This window comes from Rana temporaria, chromosome 9 (assembly GCF_905171775.1).
Source record: "Rana temporaria chromosome 9, aRanTem1.1, whole genome shotgun sequence".
Taxonomy (NCBI): domain Eukaryota; kingdom Metazoa; phylum Chordata; class Amphibia; order Anura; family Ranidae; genus Rana; species Rana temporaria.
This window is the reverse complement of record NC_053497.1, coordinates 107284763-107303570: the sequence shown is the minus strand read 5'-3', so window position 1 is coordinate 107303570 and position 18808 is coordinate 107284763. Positions and strand designations below refer to the sequence as shown.

The following is an 18808-nucleotide window of genomic DNA, read 5'->3' as shown; positions in this document are numbered from 1 at the left end:
TATATATATATATATGATAATTTTATTATTATTATTATCATTATCTCCTCTATTATCCATATCATTTACTCTAGATATACATGTATACTAAGGATAATGATGGTCAATCAATTCAATTTAATTTATTATTTTATTCGATATACATATATATATGTGTGTTTCTGTTATGAACGCATATGCTCTGGATGTGTGTGGTCTTTGTTTACATTTTTACATATTTATATGCACACATGTATGCATATGGTTAATTTATATAGACAACAAAATCCTTTGATATTTACTTTAATATACACTGTGGTTGCTGCATATACATTTATTATTATTTTATATATATATATATATATATATATATATATATATATATATATATATATATATATATATATATATATATATATATATATATATATTTATGTGTGCATGCTTATGAATAATCTTTGATTCTGTTATGTTCCGTTTTTTCATTCACTTATTCCATACTGTGTGTTCTTTTAATTCTAAATTTTAACTTTCATATTAATTGGGAAATTTTAGTATTGTTAGAAATGTTGCTGTCCGTTTAAATTATGTGTTTGTTACTTAATTGTTAATCCCCCTCTATTTTCGATCTACCCTATTACATTGTCCTCAGTTTGCTATTTCTGCCTGTGTGCCCTATGTTTACTAGTGCCGCTGACCAATCACGGCTTGTCCATGCTTATTTAATACGTCCGCTCCTATTGGACGTTTTGGATCTGATGAAACAGCGGAAGCTGAGAAACGTTATCCTATTGGCTGGCCTGAGTTCCTACGTCACTTCCGGTCCAATGACGGTGCGTTGCGTTCCACGCTGGAACGCACGCCGTTCTGAAGCAGCACCAGCGGTTCCTGGAGCTCCTGTGTTTTCCCTATGGCTTCCTAACTCCTGGATGTCCATCTCCCCCGGTTCCACAGTATTGAGACCTGCCAGATCGAACCCCTGCAGCTACAGATGACCCGCTGTGACCTCAGACCACCCCCTTGCCCTACCATGCTTGTGTTTTCACTCCTTTTGTGAGTAGCCAATTTATTGTTTAAAACATTATTTCTAATTAAACCCATATTTACTGCACTTAGTTTGGCCCATTTCCTTCTTGTTCATATTGCTAAAATTAGGAGTCTCCTCCTGCTCGGTCCAAATGGAGTGGTGGTGGCTAAAGGATTAATTGTTAATTAACATAGCCCAGTGTCAATCGCTGTCAGGCTGCTGGCGCCTGGATTGGGTCCCTCAAGCTGGGAAATCTTTGTGACGGGTGCAGTAGAGAGTGCCATTGTTATGCTAGTGAAAGCGCAGTGTGAGATTGGGCAGTCCTTTGTCACAAGTTAGTGAGGAGGGCAGGGATCTGGTACTTTTGAAACCAAAATGCACATGAAGTTTGCACTGCATTTAAAAACGTGTTTGACTGAACCTGGTGTAAATGAGCCATCATAACTCCCAAACATTTTGAAACCAAAATCTGTTTAAGCAATCCTTTATTAGGAAGTGGGCCATTCCCACTGTTGATCCAACAATATCATAACTTAGCTCCTGTAGAGCTGCAGTCGGCCCCCAAACACGGCTTTGCCGAGCCTCTTCCCCCCCCCCCCCCAGCTTCTGCCACTCTCATCTTGACAGCAGAGTGGAGAGCTGCAGGCAGATCAGCACTGGATGGATGGCGGGAGCAGAAGCTGCTTAAGTTAACCTTTCAAGTTAACCAGAAGGTGAATGGTTGCTAGGTGGCCCTAGCAACCAAACACCAGCTTGTTATTATGAAAAGTTAAAGGTGTTCTAAAGGTTGATGTTTTTTTACCTTCATGCATTCTATAAGACGGGGCCAAGCCACAGCTCCATATCTGAATGGATGGGTGCCCCCACTGCAAGCTGCTTGGGGGCACTCGACAAGAGGGAGGGGCCAGGAGCACTGGTGGGGGACCTGAGAAGAGGAGGATAGGGGCATGTTTATTTTTTTTTTATTTCACTTTAACTATGGAAGCGCCTGCCTTCCTCCAGTACTGTGCTGCCTACCCCTGCTGTAAAGGGTGTACCAGTGTTTAACAATTCCATTGATACATGTTTGGAGATTCTCTCTCTTGCAGGCCCTGAATTGCTTCCTGCCATGGTTGTGATGCTACAGTAGTCTGTCAATTATTAGGGAAATTGATTAATTCCAATAAAGAAGGATTCAGTTTCCATGCATGCTGATCTATTTTTAGATTAAAATAATGCACATGCCGGCTGCCTAAACAACTGCGTAACTGGTTAGTGGAAGTCTTATCTCCTGAATAAATCACTTATCCCTGAACATGCAGAGAACTCTTCATTGAAATGTTGGTCTGTAGAGAATGTATGTAAAAAGCATCTGTGACCAATGCGGCATCAGACCCCTGCCATTCTCACCAACTCGTGACAAAAGACTGGCCAATCTCACACTGTGCTGTCACTTATGTAACAATGCCACTCTCAGCTGTGCCCTGCGTAGATATTTTCCAGCTCGCAGGACCACAATCTAGGTGCCATCAGCCTGAGAGCAATTGTCACTGGTGTTCAGTTAATTAGGCTATGAACCCATTACCTGCCACCACTGACTTTTATCGAAGAGTCGGAACTTCCACAAGATTAGCAAGAACAATTATAAATGTAGCACCCTTGTCTGAGTTCAATTTGTGGTCTCTCTCTTCTGTCAATAGGTGGCGCTGTTGCTTTTGTCATTAGGATGATGGATTACAGTGAATTCAGTTGATCAGTAAATACGTTTTCTCAGCCAATTAGCGGGAGTTTCATTTAGCAGCTTTGCATGCTGGGATAGGCTATTTATTTAAGAGGAGTCAAGTGATTGGGGTTCTTCCCATCAGGGGCTGCGGCCTGGGTCGATGTGTGTCAAACAGCTCCTGGCTGCTAGGCCTGAAACCTGAGGCCTATCCAGGAATCCTACTGGCTGCTAGGTCTACGTGAGTCCTATCCAGTAATTCAAGGGTCCGCCAAGGAAAGCAGAGGTTAAGCCCGAAGCCTGGAGCAGAACCATGTGTGTTAGAGATTTAGCCCGAGGGGAGCCTATTCATTGCCAGAGGTAAAGGAGAAGCATATGTGAAAGATTGTGGTTGGACTCTTTCCAGAATAGACACGATACTCCAGTCCTTGAAGTGTTAAAATAAAGAAAAATGGGCAAACTGAGCAGACTTGCGTCTTGTCAGAATAAATAGGACCTTGTGGAGGTAGTGTGTCTATCGATAGGTGAGCATATATAACACAGATTTTTGAAAAAATACAAAATGTATTAAATAGAAATAAAATGACATGATCATAAAATCATTCTAGACCCTCATTGAATGCTAGTTGCTAGATGGTATTGATGCTGGACACCAACATGTTTCACATTCTAGCTTCATCAAGGGCGCCGCATCCGTCTATCTTTTCATCTAGTCTGAGGGACTTTGAGGAGACTGCATATAACGCTGCGTGAGCACTAAAACAGTACTGATCAGTTCTCTGAGGTCATACACCTGGTGGGAGCCAGACCCATCCGGTTGCTGTGGAGCTGTCGGACCTTGCTAAAAGTCATAGAACATGTTGGGGTCAGAATCTGCTGTTTTAATAAATATGATCCCACATGGTTATTTCCATATGTATAAATCTAGGGCTGTCAGGCAGATGGAAAAATGGAGCCAATAAGCACACAGCTAGAATGGCGCTGATGTAAAAAAGCACTGCTGAATGTACCCAAATGTGCTCCTTTTCCTAATGCCTGTTTCGTTATAGCCCACAAGACGCATATGTTGATTATTTATTAAAACAGCAGATTCTGACCCCAACATGTTCTATGACTTTTAGCAAGGTCCGACAGCTCCACAGCAACCGGATGGGTCCCAGATACAGTTTTCTATAGGCATTCATATTTCTGAATACCTACATGGTACAGGCTGATAACATGCAGATTTTTGTCCAGCCTGAATTTAGCTTCAAAATTAATATAAAGTTGACAGGTTCCTGGTGCCCAGTTCACCTAGGAGAGGAATTGGGCTGGTTCTGCTCCCAGTACTCATAGTAGCAGTAATTGTCTCAAAACGCTACAAATTAACGGAGGGAGTTAAATATGTCCATATTCTGTCTGTGCTCTTATTATTTAATGAGTTCTGAAATATGCTGAAGTGTAGGTTTTAGCTGCTAACCAGCAAAAAGGAAGCTGTATGCATAGGGTAAAAGGTGTGTCTAATGCCACGTACACACGGTCGTTTTTCGGCATAAAAAAAAATGAAATTAAAAAAAAAATTTGAACATGCTGCATTTTTTAATGTCGTTTTTTAAAATGTCGTTTTTCGGGTTGTAAAAAATGATCGTGTGTGGGCTAAAACGACATTTTAAACCAGCGCATGCCCAGAAGCGAGTTATGAGATGGGAGTGCTGGGAGTGCTCGTTCTGGTAAAACTACCATTCATAATGGAGTAAGCACATTCATCACGCTGTAACAGACAAAAAAGCGCGAATCGTCTTTTACTAACACGGAATCAGCTTAAAGTAGCCCCAAGGTGAATAGAACTTCCCCTTCAGAGTGCCGTCGTACGTGTTGTACGTCACCGCGCTTTGTTCATCATTTTTCAAAAACGATGCTGTGTGGGCAACATCGTTTTTAATGATGAAGTTGGAAGAAAATAGTTTTTTGGACATGCTGAAAAATGTCTTTTTTTTTTCATGCCGAAAAACGACCGTGTGGAGGCGGCATCAGTCTAAAATAGTACATGCACAACCACAATTCATTGCCCACAGATTGGGACTTATAACAAGTCACACCCCAAACAATATAAAATGTATAAGAAAATGTATTCTTCCAAAACCGAAATGTTACATACATTTAAAAGCATACTGTCATATATATTTACCAACAGTAAAAGTACATAGGTGAACTTAAAGTTGTTAGATAATTGCAGAAGAACTCCACATATGTACAATAATGTAGTAGATACGTAAATGAAATGAGCATGTCCTCCAAGTGTAGCTTAATGTGGTAAGCTGGATAGAGTGACCCAGTAGTCCACAAAGTTCACCCCAGGATTTGTAGAGGAGGCGGAGACCAAGCAATTTCCATGCGGACCCCCCCCCCCCATCAGCAGTATATAGCAGTCTTGTGACTTCTATTAGTGTCTGGCCTAGCACTGGTTAAAACTTGTAGGAGAAGTTTCCATTCTGCTCTGACTGTCCTTTGAGGCTGCAGGAATCTTGACCCTGCAGGACAGTGTTGATTGGCCCTGTGCTGATTACAGGCACCCTCCCAAAAAGCAAACAAACTCATGGGCAGGTGTAGAGTGGCACCTAGCGCTCTTTACTATCTACAAATGGATTGGGGACAGTAAAATAAGGAGAGGGGTCAGAGAAGACAGGATCAAATAGCCTTTTTACACAATACAGGGGATTAACCTCTTAGGTTCCACATTGAGTATAACAAGCATAACACTTTAAGACAACAGTTCATCCTGAGAACCTGCAGACCTGCAATACCCTTTTGGCATGAAGGAACACCACACTTTCTATGGTGGGGATACATCTGTAGCCTTTATAGACACCTGAATAGACAGGATCTCAGATAATACAAGTGATGATTTCCAGGGGCTACGGACTAGTTCTGCTCCCAGCACCCCCCTGGTTCATGTCTTCTAACCTTTCTGCACAACTGCTTACATGAGCAGACCTAAATGCAGCCCTTGCAGGTCTTTTGGATCAAGGCATTATTTCCCAAGTCCCTGTGGTGGATAGGTTATGGATTTTACTCTAACCTTTTTCTCAGTTCTGAAACCCATTCATCCTATCACAAAAGGCTCTAAATGTCTTCATTCAGACCTAAACATTTTGCATGGAATAAACCAGGCCTGCCATAGTCTCCCTCCATCAGGGAAACTTTCTGGTCTCTGTAGTCATCAAGGATGTGTACTTGTATGTCCCTATTTTTCAGTACATCAGTGATTTTTTTCCACTCTGCTGTGGGTCCCCAACACTTTGAGTTTGTGACCCTACTATTCAGCCTTTATTTCACCCATGTGTTCACCAAGGTTCTCGTGCTTGCCTTGTTATTTTTCAAGGACATCCCATTGTGGGATAGCTGAACAACCTCTTGTTAGAAGGTGCAGTCGGTATACATTATGAAAATGTGAAGTTGACAGTTCAAACCCTGAAAGGTTTGCTTAAATCCTGAACCTTCAGAAGTCTGCATTGAGCTGACTCAATGCTTGGAATCTGGTCCTTATCCTAGACACAACTCATACAAAAAAAGTTTTTTTTCCTTTTTAGAAAGAAGCTTCAAACCCTCCACACACAGATTCTGACATTTCTGTCCAAAAGTTGATCAACAGTTCCCTTTTAGATGAGCATCATGGGACTGATTGTAGCCTACTTAAGGGAGTTCCATTTACCCAGTTCCATTCCAGACACCTGCAACTCAACATCCTGTCATTGTGGGGCAAATCCGTTAAGTCTCTCTCCTGATTTTTTGAGGATTCTCATAATGGATGCCAATTTGTGAGGCTGAGGAGGAATCTTAAATGCCTTGTCAGTGCAGGAGACATTGACAACAGTGAAATTCCACCTCCAGATCAACATTTTTGAGCTCTGGGTGATTTGGTTGTCCCTACAGTGAAGGCAGACATCCTGACTGGTAAGTTATCCAATCATGATCCAGTCAACCAATGCAACAGCGGTGGGATCTGAGAGGAACCAGAAGGAGGAAAATAATTCTATCCTGGTCAGAACTTCATAATCCAGCCCTGTCTGCCATTTACACTTTGGACATAAAAAATTGGCAGGCAGTCTTCCCCAGTGGATGCTCTGGTGGGTTTGTTGGATCAGTACGGCCTGGTCTATGCTTTTCCGTCCCTGAAACACCTTCCTTGTCTATGCAGTTTCAAGATGGAGGGCATTCTGGTGATCCTCATATCTCTAGACTGGCCAGGTGGATTTTGTACTCTGACTTGATCAGACTCCTGGCAAATGCTTAGTGGGCATTTCCAGATCATGAGGCTCATTTATCCCATTTACCATCCTGTTTCACAGTAACTGGCTTTAATGACATAGCTGTTGACAGCGGCGTTGCTATGGGGGTGCTGGCCACACCGGGTGACACCCCCCAGAGGGGTGACACCAGGGGCAAGAGCGGGGCTCCAGTCTCGGGCGCAATGTGATAGAGAGGGGAGTGTCAGTGGGCTACTACAGTGTGTGTCAGCATTTGCCGACATCTGATAACCGGTAAGTCTTGTGCTAAGGGTGGCTTGGTTGGGGGAATAAGAGAATTTGGGCAAGAAGAGGGGTTTAATACTGAAAGGGGGGAGATGTAGGGATGATTTGTGCTGAGAGGGGGGATCTGTGCAGGGAGGGGGGAGATGATTTGTGCTGAGGGGGGATCTGTGCAGGGAGATGGGGGGATGATTTATACTGAGAGGGGGGATGGGGGATTATTTGTGCTGAGAGGGGGATCTGTGTAGGGAGATGGGGGGATGATCTGTGCTGAGAGGGGGGGGGGTGAGGGAAGGAGAAAGAGTAATTGTGCTAGGAGGGGGTATATGGGGGGTGAGGGGCACTCTGCACAGTTCTTTAGATGGTGAGGGGGGGTGGGTTGACAACATGTTTTACTGCACCAGGTGACACCAACCCTAGTGACGCCACTGGCTGTTGAACCCCATACAATATGCTGTGGAACTTATCTTGACTTTTTTTTACTATTAGGTCAGCATTATGTTCTAAATATCACCAATGGTCAAATTTCAGAGCTTGTGATCTTATTTCAAAGACTGCTAGCCTCCCATTTTTTTTATTAGGCACAGGGTGTCTCTAATCAGCCTATATGTTCACTTGTCCCTCTTTGGGGTTGACTTTTGGCACTTCAAAAACTGCCTTTTGAACCCATTCGGCATATTTGACCTTTTATTGCACACTCACTAGGTTGATTTCATTGGGCCAGATCCACAGACAAAGTACACCGGCTAATCTACTGATATGCCGGCGTACTTTCAAATTTCCCGCGTCGTATCGTTGTTTTGAATCCTCAAAACAAGATACGACGGCTTCTTCGTACGCCTTCGGATCTAAGATGCAATACTTCGGCGTCCGCTGGGTGGCCATAGAATTGCCATGTTAAGCATGGCCGTCGTTCCCGCGTCAAAATTAGATTTTTTTTTTTGCGCAAGTCGTCCGTGAATAGGGATGGACGTAACTCACGTCCAAGTTAAAAAAATAACGTCCTAGTGACGTCATTTAGCGCAATGCACGGCGGGAAATTTTGGGACGACGCATGCGCAGTTCATTCGGCGCGGGGACGCGCTTCATTTAAATGAAACCCGCCCCCAACCCGCCCAATTTCAAATCCGCCGCCAGAAATACACTACGCCGCCGTAACTTAAGGCGCAAACTCGCTGAGGATTCAAATATACGCCAGGTAAGGTACGGCGGCGTAGTGTATCTCTGATACGCTACGCCAATGCAATTGTATGTGGATCTGGCCCATTGTCTTTAACCTTTTAATGATGTGTGTGTGCCTGAAATAGCAGTTTTGCTTTGTAATTACCTTTCTCTAGTCTTACATGGAGACAAGGTAGTGCTGAGATGTAAAAATCTATTTCCTTCCTAAAGTGATTTCAGCTTTTTGCCTTAACCGGGACATTGTACTTCCACACCTCATTTGTCTGGATGTAGTTTGTACTGTATGAGTCTACCTTGCACCCACCACTTCCATCCCATATGGTCCTTGCAAAGGGGAACCAGCAAAATTGCAGGGGGGGAGGGGCCTGGGATGTCAATCAGTGCGCACATATGATGCCAATCAGTGCTCATCAGAGCCACCCATCAGTGCAGCCTTTCAGTGCCTATGAGTGCCCATCAGTGCTGCATATCAGTGCCACCTCATCAATACCCATCAGTGAAGGAAAAAACGTACTTATTTACAAAATATTATAACAGAAACAAAGAAAAACCTTTTATGTTTTCATTTTTTTTGTCTCTTTTTTTTATTTGTTTAGCAAAAATTAAATACCACCAAAAGAAAGCTCCATTTGTAGGAACAAAATGCAAAAAATGTTGTTTGGGTAGTGTAGCATGACCTTGCAGTTGCCATTTAACCCCTTCCTGACCAGCCGTCACAGTAGTACTGTGGCAGGTTTGCTCCCCTGGGCGAAACAACATTACCTTACGTCACTTTGCCTTTTGGCCTCTAGGGGGCATGCGCCGACGATGTGAGTGCCCGGCGGGCACGTTAATCCCCGGGCACCCCGTGATCGCTCGTGACAGAGCGAGAACTAAGTATGAACACAGATTTCTCTCTCCTAGTCAGTCCCACCCCCCCACAGTGAGAACACAGTTAACCCATTGATCGCCCCCTAGTGTTAACCCCTTCCCTGCCAGTGACATTTATACAGTAGTCAGTCCATTTTTATAGCACTGATCGCTGTATAATTGTCACTGGTCCCAAAAATGTGTCAGAAGTGTCCAATCTGTCCGCCACAATATCGCAGTTCCGATAAAAAATTGCAGATCACCGCCATTACTAGTAAAAAAAAAATAATAATAATAAAAATGCCATAAATCTATCCCCTATTTTGTAGGAGCTATAACTTGTGCGCAAACCAATCAATATACGCTTATTACGATTTTTTTTTTCTTCTCAAAAATATGTAGAAGAGTTCATGGCTGCCTATACTGAGGAAAAAATGTGTTTATTTATTTATTTTTTTCAATTGGGCATATTTATTATAGCAAAAAGTATAAGATATTGTGTTTTTTTTTCAAAATTGGCGCTCTTTTTTTTGTTTATAGCCCAAAAAAACTGAGGTGATCAAATACCACCAAAAAGAAAGCTCTCTATTTGTTGGGAAAAAACTATTTTGTTTGGGTACAGCGTCACATGACCATATGTGAAGTTAAAGCGACGCAGTGCTGTATCGCAAAAAATGGCCTGGTCATTGAGCAGCCAAATCTTCTGGGGCTGAAGTGGTTAAAAAGCGACAGTGCTGAAAGCTGAAAATTGGCTTGGGCAGGAAGGGGACCAAAAAATATATACTGTTTACAACTGTCACACAAGTCATTGTAATTGAATGTTTTTAAAAGTTACTTTTCCTTTTCAATCTTAGGTGAGACACTCCCTGTAGGAGCACATCTAAAGGGATGCAGGCTCAGCAGATGTCCTCATTAGAGCCCTGCAGGTGCACACCTGATATATAATTATGAAACCACTCCCATTAAACCCACTTATCACTGAGGCTCAGAAGAACATACAGGGATTACTTCAAAATAACAAAAAGGTAGGAATCTGCAACAAAGGTTGTTATAATCCTTGCAATGTATATAGATCACCCAGAGGGGAATGTTTTTTTTCTCAACAAAAGTGGAGTTACTCTTTAAACAATCTCTAAGAGTTCCTTAATGCAGGGCACTGTTCTTAACATCTCACATGGAACAGAGCACAAAAATAAATAAAAAATCTTTATTATACTTAATAAAAACATTCACATCAAGTAAACAAATGAGATAGAACAGTAAACTTGATTTATTGCAAAAAATAAACTAGTACATTTTTTTACACAGGTTTAAAATATAAAAACCCTTTGAGGGCATCTCAATTTAGATTGTAGCACACTAAATTGAATTTCCATATCTTAAAGAACTGCACAGTAGCTGACCTTTTGTAACATCAGGATTTTTTTAATTTATCTTCGAGTCATATTTTTTTTATATTTTAAGGGGGCAACAAGAAAAAAAAACACAAAATTACACCAGAAATAATGGATTTTTCTGCAGGTACAGGGAATGTTTATTTCAATATATCTTTTGTATTTTTTGCAGTTTATTTTTATGGAAAATGTTGGTAATATTAAAACAAGTTACAAACAATTTTAAATGTATAAAATGTTTGATTAAATCAGTTACAACAAGATCACATGACCTAAACAAGATCACAATCAATTAGTTTAAATATTTGTCAGTATTGTTTGGAGCGAAATGTGCAAACCAGTTTTGGTTCTTTGATTAAAAAATTGGCCAAAGGGATAATTATTTAAGCAACATTGTGGTTATATCACATATCAAGATAATACTTTTTTAATAAGCTTGCAATGTGGTGAAATCTACAATAAATTTTAAATGTATTAAAGGACAAAGGTATGGAGTAAAATGTTTGATAACGACCTTGCATGCATAACTTTATGGCAAGCTTTCAAACACTTAGAAAGTCAGAAAAGCTCCGGGCCTTCTCTCCTTTTTAGAAGAGTTTTTCATTTATGACAAAAGTTTTTCATCTGCTTAGTACAACCATCTCTGTATCATCCCAGTGGTACCAAAAAGGGGAAAAAATGATAATTATATTTTCTTTCACATTTGTAGCAAGATGTTTGAATGTAATACGATAATGAATACTAAATTTAATCTTGATTTGTAAAAAATTTTTTCATTTTGAGCTGGTTAGTGATGCATGAGGAAACTATTCGAGCAAGGAAAAAATTGCTTCAGCCCATTAATATAACTTGAATATTCTATTTCAAGATATCAATTATGTGAAACAGCAATTGAGAAGCCTCAAAGGTTAGTTGGGTTTGGGACATTGCAAAATTATTAAAGCTTTAAATCTTGTATTCATGTTTTCATAATCTTATGAAAATATACAGCCAAATAAACAATCTGTAGAAGCAATAACATTTTATTTCCCAATTGTTTCTTATAGTGTGCAATGTTTGTTTATGCAGGAGTGGTTAAGAAATAACTGTTTGCTTTTTATGTAAAGAACCTAATTTGTAATGAACCCATACGAGCCAACAAACATAAAACCTGGAATCAATATACACACTATTATTGATGGAATATACTAAAACTCATATACTCCCCTTAGCAGGTGACATTTGTTGATTTTCATAACTGTCATGTTAGATGTTTTGTCAACCATCAGATTTTTACTCATTCAAATGAAAAATAGTAGACATGGCCAATCTAAGTCACTCTAACAGACCAACAATACTTCAAAATGGTCAGGCAGTAGAATCTCATTTGACACACAGCTCCACAGCTGCAGCAGTTATAGTTTTCACCAATCAAAGGTTTAATTATTTATGTTGGGCCATAAGAAATAGTCAGAACTTTGACACCAGTGACATCACACTCTGCGCGTCCCTTTGTTTTTTCTGTCCCCCCATACAAATATGTAGTTTTATTTTTCTCAGTACCACTACCATATTTAAATTAAGTTGTTCATGGATCAATTTAGGGTGCAATGGTTTGCGCAATAAAATGTATCCCACGGAAAACAAAAAGGATGGACACCTTGTAAACTCTTGACCCAATCTGGTTCTAAACACTTAGGCTGGGTTCACACTATTGCAAAATCATGTCAGGAGATTGTGACTGGCTCTCAATGGAGTCGGTTCACACATTCCCAGAGCGAATTGCACAGTAGTCCTGTGCATTTTGTGGTCCATTTCAGCCAAAAATTCGGACTGAAATCGTACCTGAAACAGTGAACAGAGACACCAGACCCCTGCTGTGAGCCGCTCCGTGCTGCAGTGTGAACCTAGCCTTAATCTAAATCTATTTCTACACTCAATCATTTTAATTAACCCTTGATCTAACATACCCTTCTGGAAATTTGTAGAATTTTGTTTTTAATCAATACCGCCATCCGATTTGGTTATACCCTTGTGTTCATTTTGGATATAACAGATAAATTACATTCATCACCGTAGAAAATTATTTTATAATGCCAACAAACACATTTATCAATCCTGAAAGCAAATTTATCAAACATAAAACTGACCCTAACCTAATCCTTGTCCTGTAAACCTTCCCCATAAAGTGTGTCTGTGCTTTGCCCATCCTGGATAAAGTAGCAGGTTCGCTTTATTCTCTCTAGCTGCACATATTTACCTTATTTTTAGACACCAAAGGAATGCAGAGTATGCCCTCTGTAATCTGGGGATGAGGGCTCCCCAGGTAAAATAATCATCAAGCGCCAGGTATTTCTCTTCACTCCCAGTGGCCAAATGTAGCAAGGAGAGAGTGAAGAGGAGTTGAGGATGTGTTGCTCAGGAGCATGGCAGTTAAATGATGAGCAAACGTATGCTTGAACATCCCTATAATTATTTGTACTCACGCCAATACTGATTATCATTTAAGTTGAACCAGTGAAATTTTTTTTTATTTTTTTTACCTGATTGTGAAAAAATACAGCTAAATTAGCATAAAGGACTTGTTTGAAATGTAACGTATGGATTAGACAAAATGCTATGGTGGCATTCAGGAAAAATAAAATCGGGAAATTATTGGGATATTACCCCAGTACTCTAAAATATATCCAGAGGTGTTTTTGGAGCAGAAAAGTCTAGTGGTTGCAAGAACAATTATTGGTATTTTTTTTAAATTTGATGTTACAGCCACCAAACCAGTAAAATATTTATTATGTAGCAATAAGTAACTTCTTATGAAACATCAAGGGCAATTAAATATTTAAAAATATATATATATAAAAAAAAAAAGAAAGAAAAAAAAAAAGGAAAACTATGTAAAGTAGGTTTTTCAAAGTAAAGCTATAGCTGGAAAAAAACAATTGTAGTTACAAAAAAGGTATATATCTGGTCACTGGCTACTCATGTGCAGCTTGAAACTTATTCAATTTCCTGACCTCATTTACATATGTCAGTTATTCAGAAAAGAGTCAAATTCAAGCACTTTGTGTCCCTTTTATTTTTATTCAGTGATTCACACTGAAGTTCCAGTACAGTGCTGGCTATGTAAACTTTTGTCATACTGGGAAATGCAAGAACCTGTTTGGTATGCACATTTGCCAACCTTGGTTTCAACTCCAGGCACAAGAAGGCATGAGAGGAAAAATAAAACATTTCTTCTTCAACACTTTTTAAACAAACAACATAAGTTAGCACCATAATCAGCATCTGATAACAATTTTGGAATAATTACAAATACATAGATGGAGTGATACGTTTTAAACACTACATGGGAAAGCTACCTCATTACAGTTCATTTGTTTCCTTTAGTCTTTTTTTTTTCTTTTAATGGCATATCTACACAGTTTATGAATACAAAAGAAGCATGCATTATATCTCTAATAGCTAGCAGATTGTGTGGGATATGTCGAACAGTAACTAGTGGTGGTTTGCCCACAGTGGAGCACTGTCACTGATAGACAAGTGTAGGGGGGGGGAAAAAATAGCACCACAGGAAAATGAACATAGCACCTATGTCTGACAAGATTTGCCCACTACAAGCAACCTCCCGCTTTGTGACAAGGTAGGAGGGGAAAAAAATTAAGAGGTTATAACACTGTACAATAATTAGCAACTTAATAACCTAATTTGAACCTTGTCACAAGTAAATTTCATTGCATTAATGCATGTGGAACGTAGCGCAATCAAGAAGTTTTTTAGGCTATTTGATCAGCAAGAAGTGTTGCCAGTATATGGGCCAACTGTATGCACCACCTTATAACAAAAGGCATACATTTAGACTAGTTTAAAAAAAAATACAAATCCTTACTCAAACATTTTTTACAGCTTTTCCAAGACTTATTCTGCCAAAAAGAAAATGGACAAAAAATAGCACAATGACATAGTGGTATGTGTTATTTATTTGTAAGTTGTGTGTTTTGGGGATTTTTTTGTTAGAATGACAACTTTGCACATTAAACGTCACCATTCTGTTAAGAAGACAAAAAATGATTTTGCATAGCAGGTAAATTGCTGACAAACTAATTTCTTAAGATTCCTGGATTGCAATTAATAAAAACTTGGGGGGGGGGGGGGAATAAACACAGGACCATATACCACATGCAGGTAGATTAAAATCTGTATTCATAAAAAATGTACACGTTGTCATGAGTTTGCCAGTTTTTGCCTGTTATAAACCTGGTTTACAAAACCAGGCCACATGCATGAATTAAAGTTAGGGTAATGAAAATTAAATTTATTTTAACCTTTAAAAACAAACAATAATAATAATAATATACAATACAAATAATTACATACAAAAATATAAGCACCTTTAATACAAAGGGACAAGGCACAGTGACTTTTTCTTCCATGTGAAAGACCAACTTTATAAATTTTAGAGTGGTGTAAAAAAAGAAAAAAAAATAGTCATTTCAAACTGGTGTTTTGTGGGATTATCTTTTTTTAAGCATCCGTCACTTGTAGTGATTTTCTTCTTCTTTTTCCGTCTTAGAGACCATGTGCTTCTGATGACTGTCACGTGATGCTGTTTAGGTCATGTGATACCAAGGCAGTAGGCAACGAGTGATTTTATTTTCTCCTGACTAGATCTGTGGTCCAGGCATAACTCTTTGCCTCTGGCAAATTTTGGGGTTTAATTCTTCACCTTTGCCGTTGAGAATGTGCAAGTGAAGATTTGATAAAATGGTGATGAGGTTTCAAGGTTGTTCATTTGGAGAATTGCATTCTGGTATGCTATTGGCCTCTTTTCTTAAAAAAAAAAATGTGTTTATGTAATTTTACATTTTTGGAAAGTAATTTTAGCCTAAGAAACATACTGGTCCCACTTCAAAGCCAAATTTTTGTGTTGGGTCTCCAAAGTCATTGAACATAAGATCCACTATAGGAGCTTGCTCCACCTTGGGGGTGTTGAGTTCCAGGATGGTTTTCTGGTTGCCCTTCTTTGACTGGAGAAAAAGAGGGAAATGAGAACAAGAACATTAGGAGATGGAGGCAATAAAAAAATTCTGACGTTTTAGTACAAAACCACACCAAAAATAATTTGAGTCTAAACTAAAAAAATCTATCTACGCCCAAGAAGAAAAGTGTGATACATTGCAGTCCTTATGGGTGGTAGCTGCATTAATTTTCTTTTTTATAACTCCCCCCCCCATTATTTCCACCTGGCAGTCTGGCCAGTAGCACACACTCTGTCCTAGGGTAGCAATGCTCTCTTACTGTATTGTATCTATGGAGGAGCAACATTGTCACTATAAGATTTTTCTTGCTAGCATAATGTGTGTAGAAAAGGTCACTTGTAGTCCCCAGGACTACATACGTCCCCATACGTGACAAGGTGATAATGCAGGCGCCCAACTGACAGACAAGGCATTGTGTTTTTATAACAGAAAGTGCTGCTACAAGCTTTTATGGCAGGATCACCAATTATTATTGTATTGGAATAGCAAATTTAAACAGAATGAAAATTCCTTTTAAAATTACATGTAGTGCTTATGTGAGATTTTAGTGTTTGGGTTTAAAGATACTTTAGCATTTAAAGGGGTTGTAAAGGTCAATTTTTTCCCCCTAAATAGCTTCCTTTAGCTTAGTGCAGTCCTCTTTCACTTATCTCATCCTTCTGTTCCATTTTGCTTTTAAATGTCCTTATTTCTTCTGAGAAATCCTCACTTCCTGTTCTTCTGTCTGTAACTACACACCGTAATGGGAGGCTTTCTCCCTGGTGTGGAGAAAGCCTCTTGAGGGGGGAGGGGGCAATCAGGCAAGTCAGGACACACTCTACTTTGCAGATAGAGAAAGGAGCTGTGTGTTAGTGGGCGTCCTGACACTCCTGCTCGCCCCCTTCCCCCTCAAGAGGCTTTCTCCACACCAGGGAGAAAGACTTGCATTACTGTGTGTAGTTACAGACAGAACAACAGGAAATTAGGATTTCTCAGAAGAAATGAGGACATTTAAAAGGAAAATGGAAGGATGAGGTAAGTGAAGGAGGACTGCACGAAGGTAAAGGAAGCTATTTAGGGAGTTTTTTTTTTACCTTTACAACCCCTTTAATATAAGAAGTACCGGTCTGTCGCTTGACTTTAAGTAGTTGTAACAGGATCATGCTTGCAGCTGCAAGCATCATCCCGGTACTGTTTCCCAGGCAGCCCATCCCCCATACAGTTAGAAACAGACTAAGGGAGCACAGATTAACCAACAAAATGTAGTCTGAGCAGGACTTTCATACAAAAAAAATCTAACTTCTTTTAAATTTTTGAATAAGAGGAGTAATTTTTCTTAATTTAATGTAAAAAAATACTTTCACTTTATTTAACCACTTGCCAATCACCCACTGCAGTTATACTGTGGCAAGGTGGCTCGGCTTCGTGAATTGCCGTAGGTGTATGTTGGTCTCGTGCACGCCGATTTGCTGGTGGGGGAGCCAATCAGCGGGTCTGGCGGACTCGATGTTCGTGGGCCTCCCGCGATCGTTCCCCACAGAGACAGAATGGGGATCTGCCTAAGTAGACAGATCTCTGTTCTGACAGGGGATTACATTGAGCTCTTGTCTTTCTGCTATGCAGAAAGATGGATCTCTGTGTTATCCCAGGCAGCCCATCCCCCATACAGTTAGAAACAGACTAAGGGAGCACAGTTAACCCCTGGATCGCCTCTGATGGTAACCCCTTCCCTGCCAGTTTCATTAGTACAATGTCAGTGCATATTATTAGCACTGATCACTGTGATAATGTCACTGGTTCCCACCCAAAAAAGTGTCATAAATGTCAGGTGTCTGATCTGTCTGCCGCAATGTCACAGTCCCGCAAAAATCACGGATCACCACCATTACTAAGAAAAAAAATGCCATAAATCTATTCCCTATTTTATAGACGCTATCACTTTTGCGCAAACCAATCAATATACGCTTATTGGTTTGTTTTTGTCAAAAATATTTTTTCTCTTTTCGTCCATGGACGGACACAGCCTTTACAAGTCTTGATATATGGGTCCTGTTCCTGTTGTCTCACTCACAGTGGACCGGGCTGACAGCTACTCCAATGCGATTGTATGCCTGTCAGGAATGCGCCAGCGAGTCCTCGCATGGACGGGTAAGTAAAGTCCTTCCTGCCTCTGTGGATTGGCGCGGCTGGGCATTCCTGGGCTCAGGGGGTTCTCCCATCCCCCCTGCTCTCTGTCACATTTCCCTCTGCTGCTCTACCGCTGCTACCGGGGCGGACCTGTGGGGGGGCTCTGTTTCCCACTGGGGGACTGTGGGGTGTCTTGGCCCATTTTTATTTGTGGGGGTGTGCTTTGCCTAAGGAACGCCTTATTCAGCCTTATTCACATTGCAGGGTTTCGCCGTAATTTTGGCGACGCCGGCGCCATTTTTTTGCAGTCTGCGGTTACAATGGGATTTTCCATTGGCGGCCATTTTGTTGTGGTCGCGCTAAGGCACGGCTTGTTATTGCGGTCGGCCATTTTATTGTGGTCGCGCCCTATTAAGGCATTTTGTGTGGGATTTTGGCCTCTAGTGCTGGCTTCTGAATGGCGCGCAGCACAATTCTCCTTGCAGAACTGTTGCTCACAGTTTTTCCTCACAGCTTTTGCCTCACAACACACGCTGTGAACAGAGGGCCGGCAGCGGCGCTGAGCAGTCTCTTGCTGGGTTGGTGAGTCCCCTGGGTAACCCCCCCGGTCAGCACAGCAAGGAGGGTGGACTTTCAGGTCTTGAATAGGTCCCTGAGAGCTGTCTATGTATCTGGTCCTTCTTCCCCAAACAAGCCAGGGATGTCAGCCAGTGCTCCTGCACCTGCGGTTCCCATGGACACTTTGTCGGCAGTCCTGGAAACATTTGATGCCAGGGTGGAAGCGGCATGCGGGTTTTTAGGGGGTACAAAGCGCCCACTCCCCCCGCCATCTCCTGGGGTCTGACTCAGACCTGGGTTGTCAGAGGATGTGGACCAGGACCTTCCTTGTGAGGAAGACCCCTCGCTTGGGTCAGTGCAGGACAGGGCACTTGTTAGTGCGCTTATCAGTGCTATGAGGGACTCCCTTAAGCTGGAGGCATCCACTGAGGGCCTTTTTGGGTCCCACAAGTCAGACCACTCTGTAAAGGTTTTTCCTTATGTGTGCTTTT

The 18808-nt window shown here is 40.9% G+C and overlaps 1 protein-coding gene across 2 annotated transcripts in view; it reads right to left on the bottom strand.

Annotated features, from left to right (window-relative positions):
- Positions 1 to 13154: 13154 nt before the first annotated feature.
- The window catches only part of COL5A1 (collagen type V alpha 1 chain), a 255317-nt gene continuing 249663 nt past the window's right edge, over positions 13155 to 18808 (bottom strand). For both annotated transcript variants that reach the window (XM_040324092.1, XM_040324091.1), the window contains exon 66: positions 13155 to 15641. In XM_040324092.1, the coding sequence (XP_040180026.1) occupies positions 15495 to 15641 (147 nt within the window). In that variant the 3' untranslated portion in view covers positions 13155 to 15494. The remainder of the gene's footprint in view (positions 15642 to 18808) is intronic.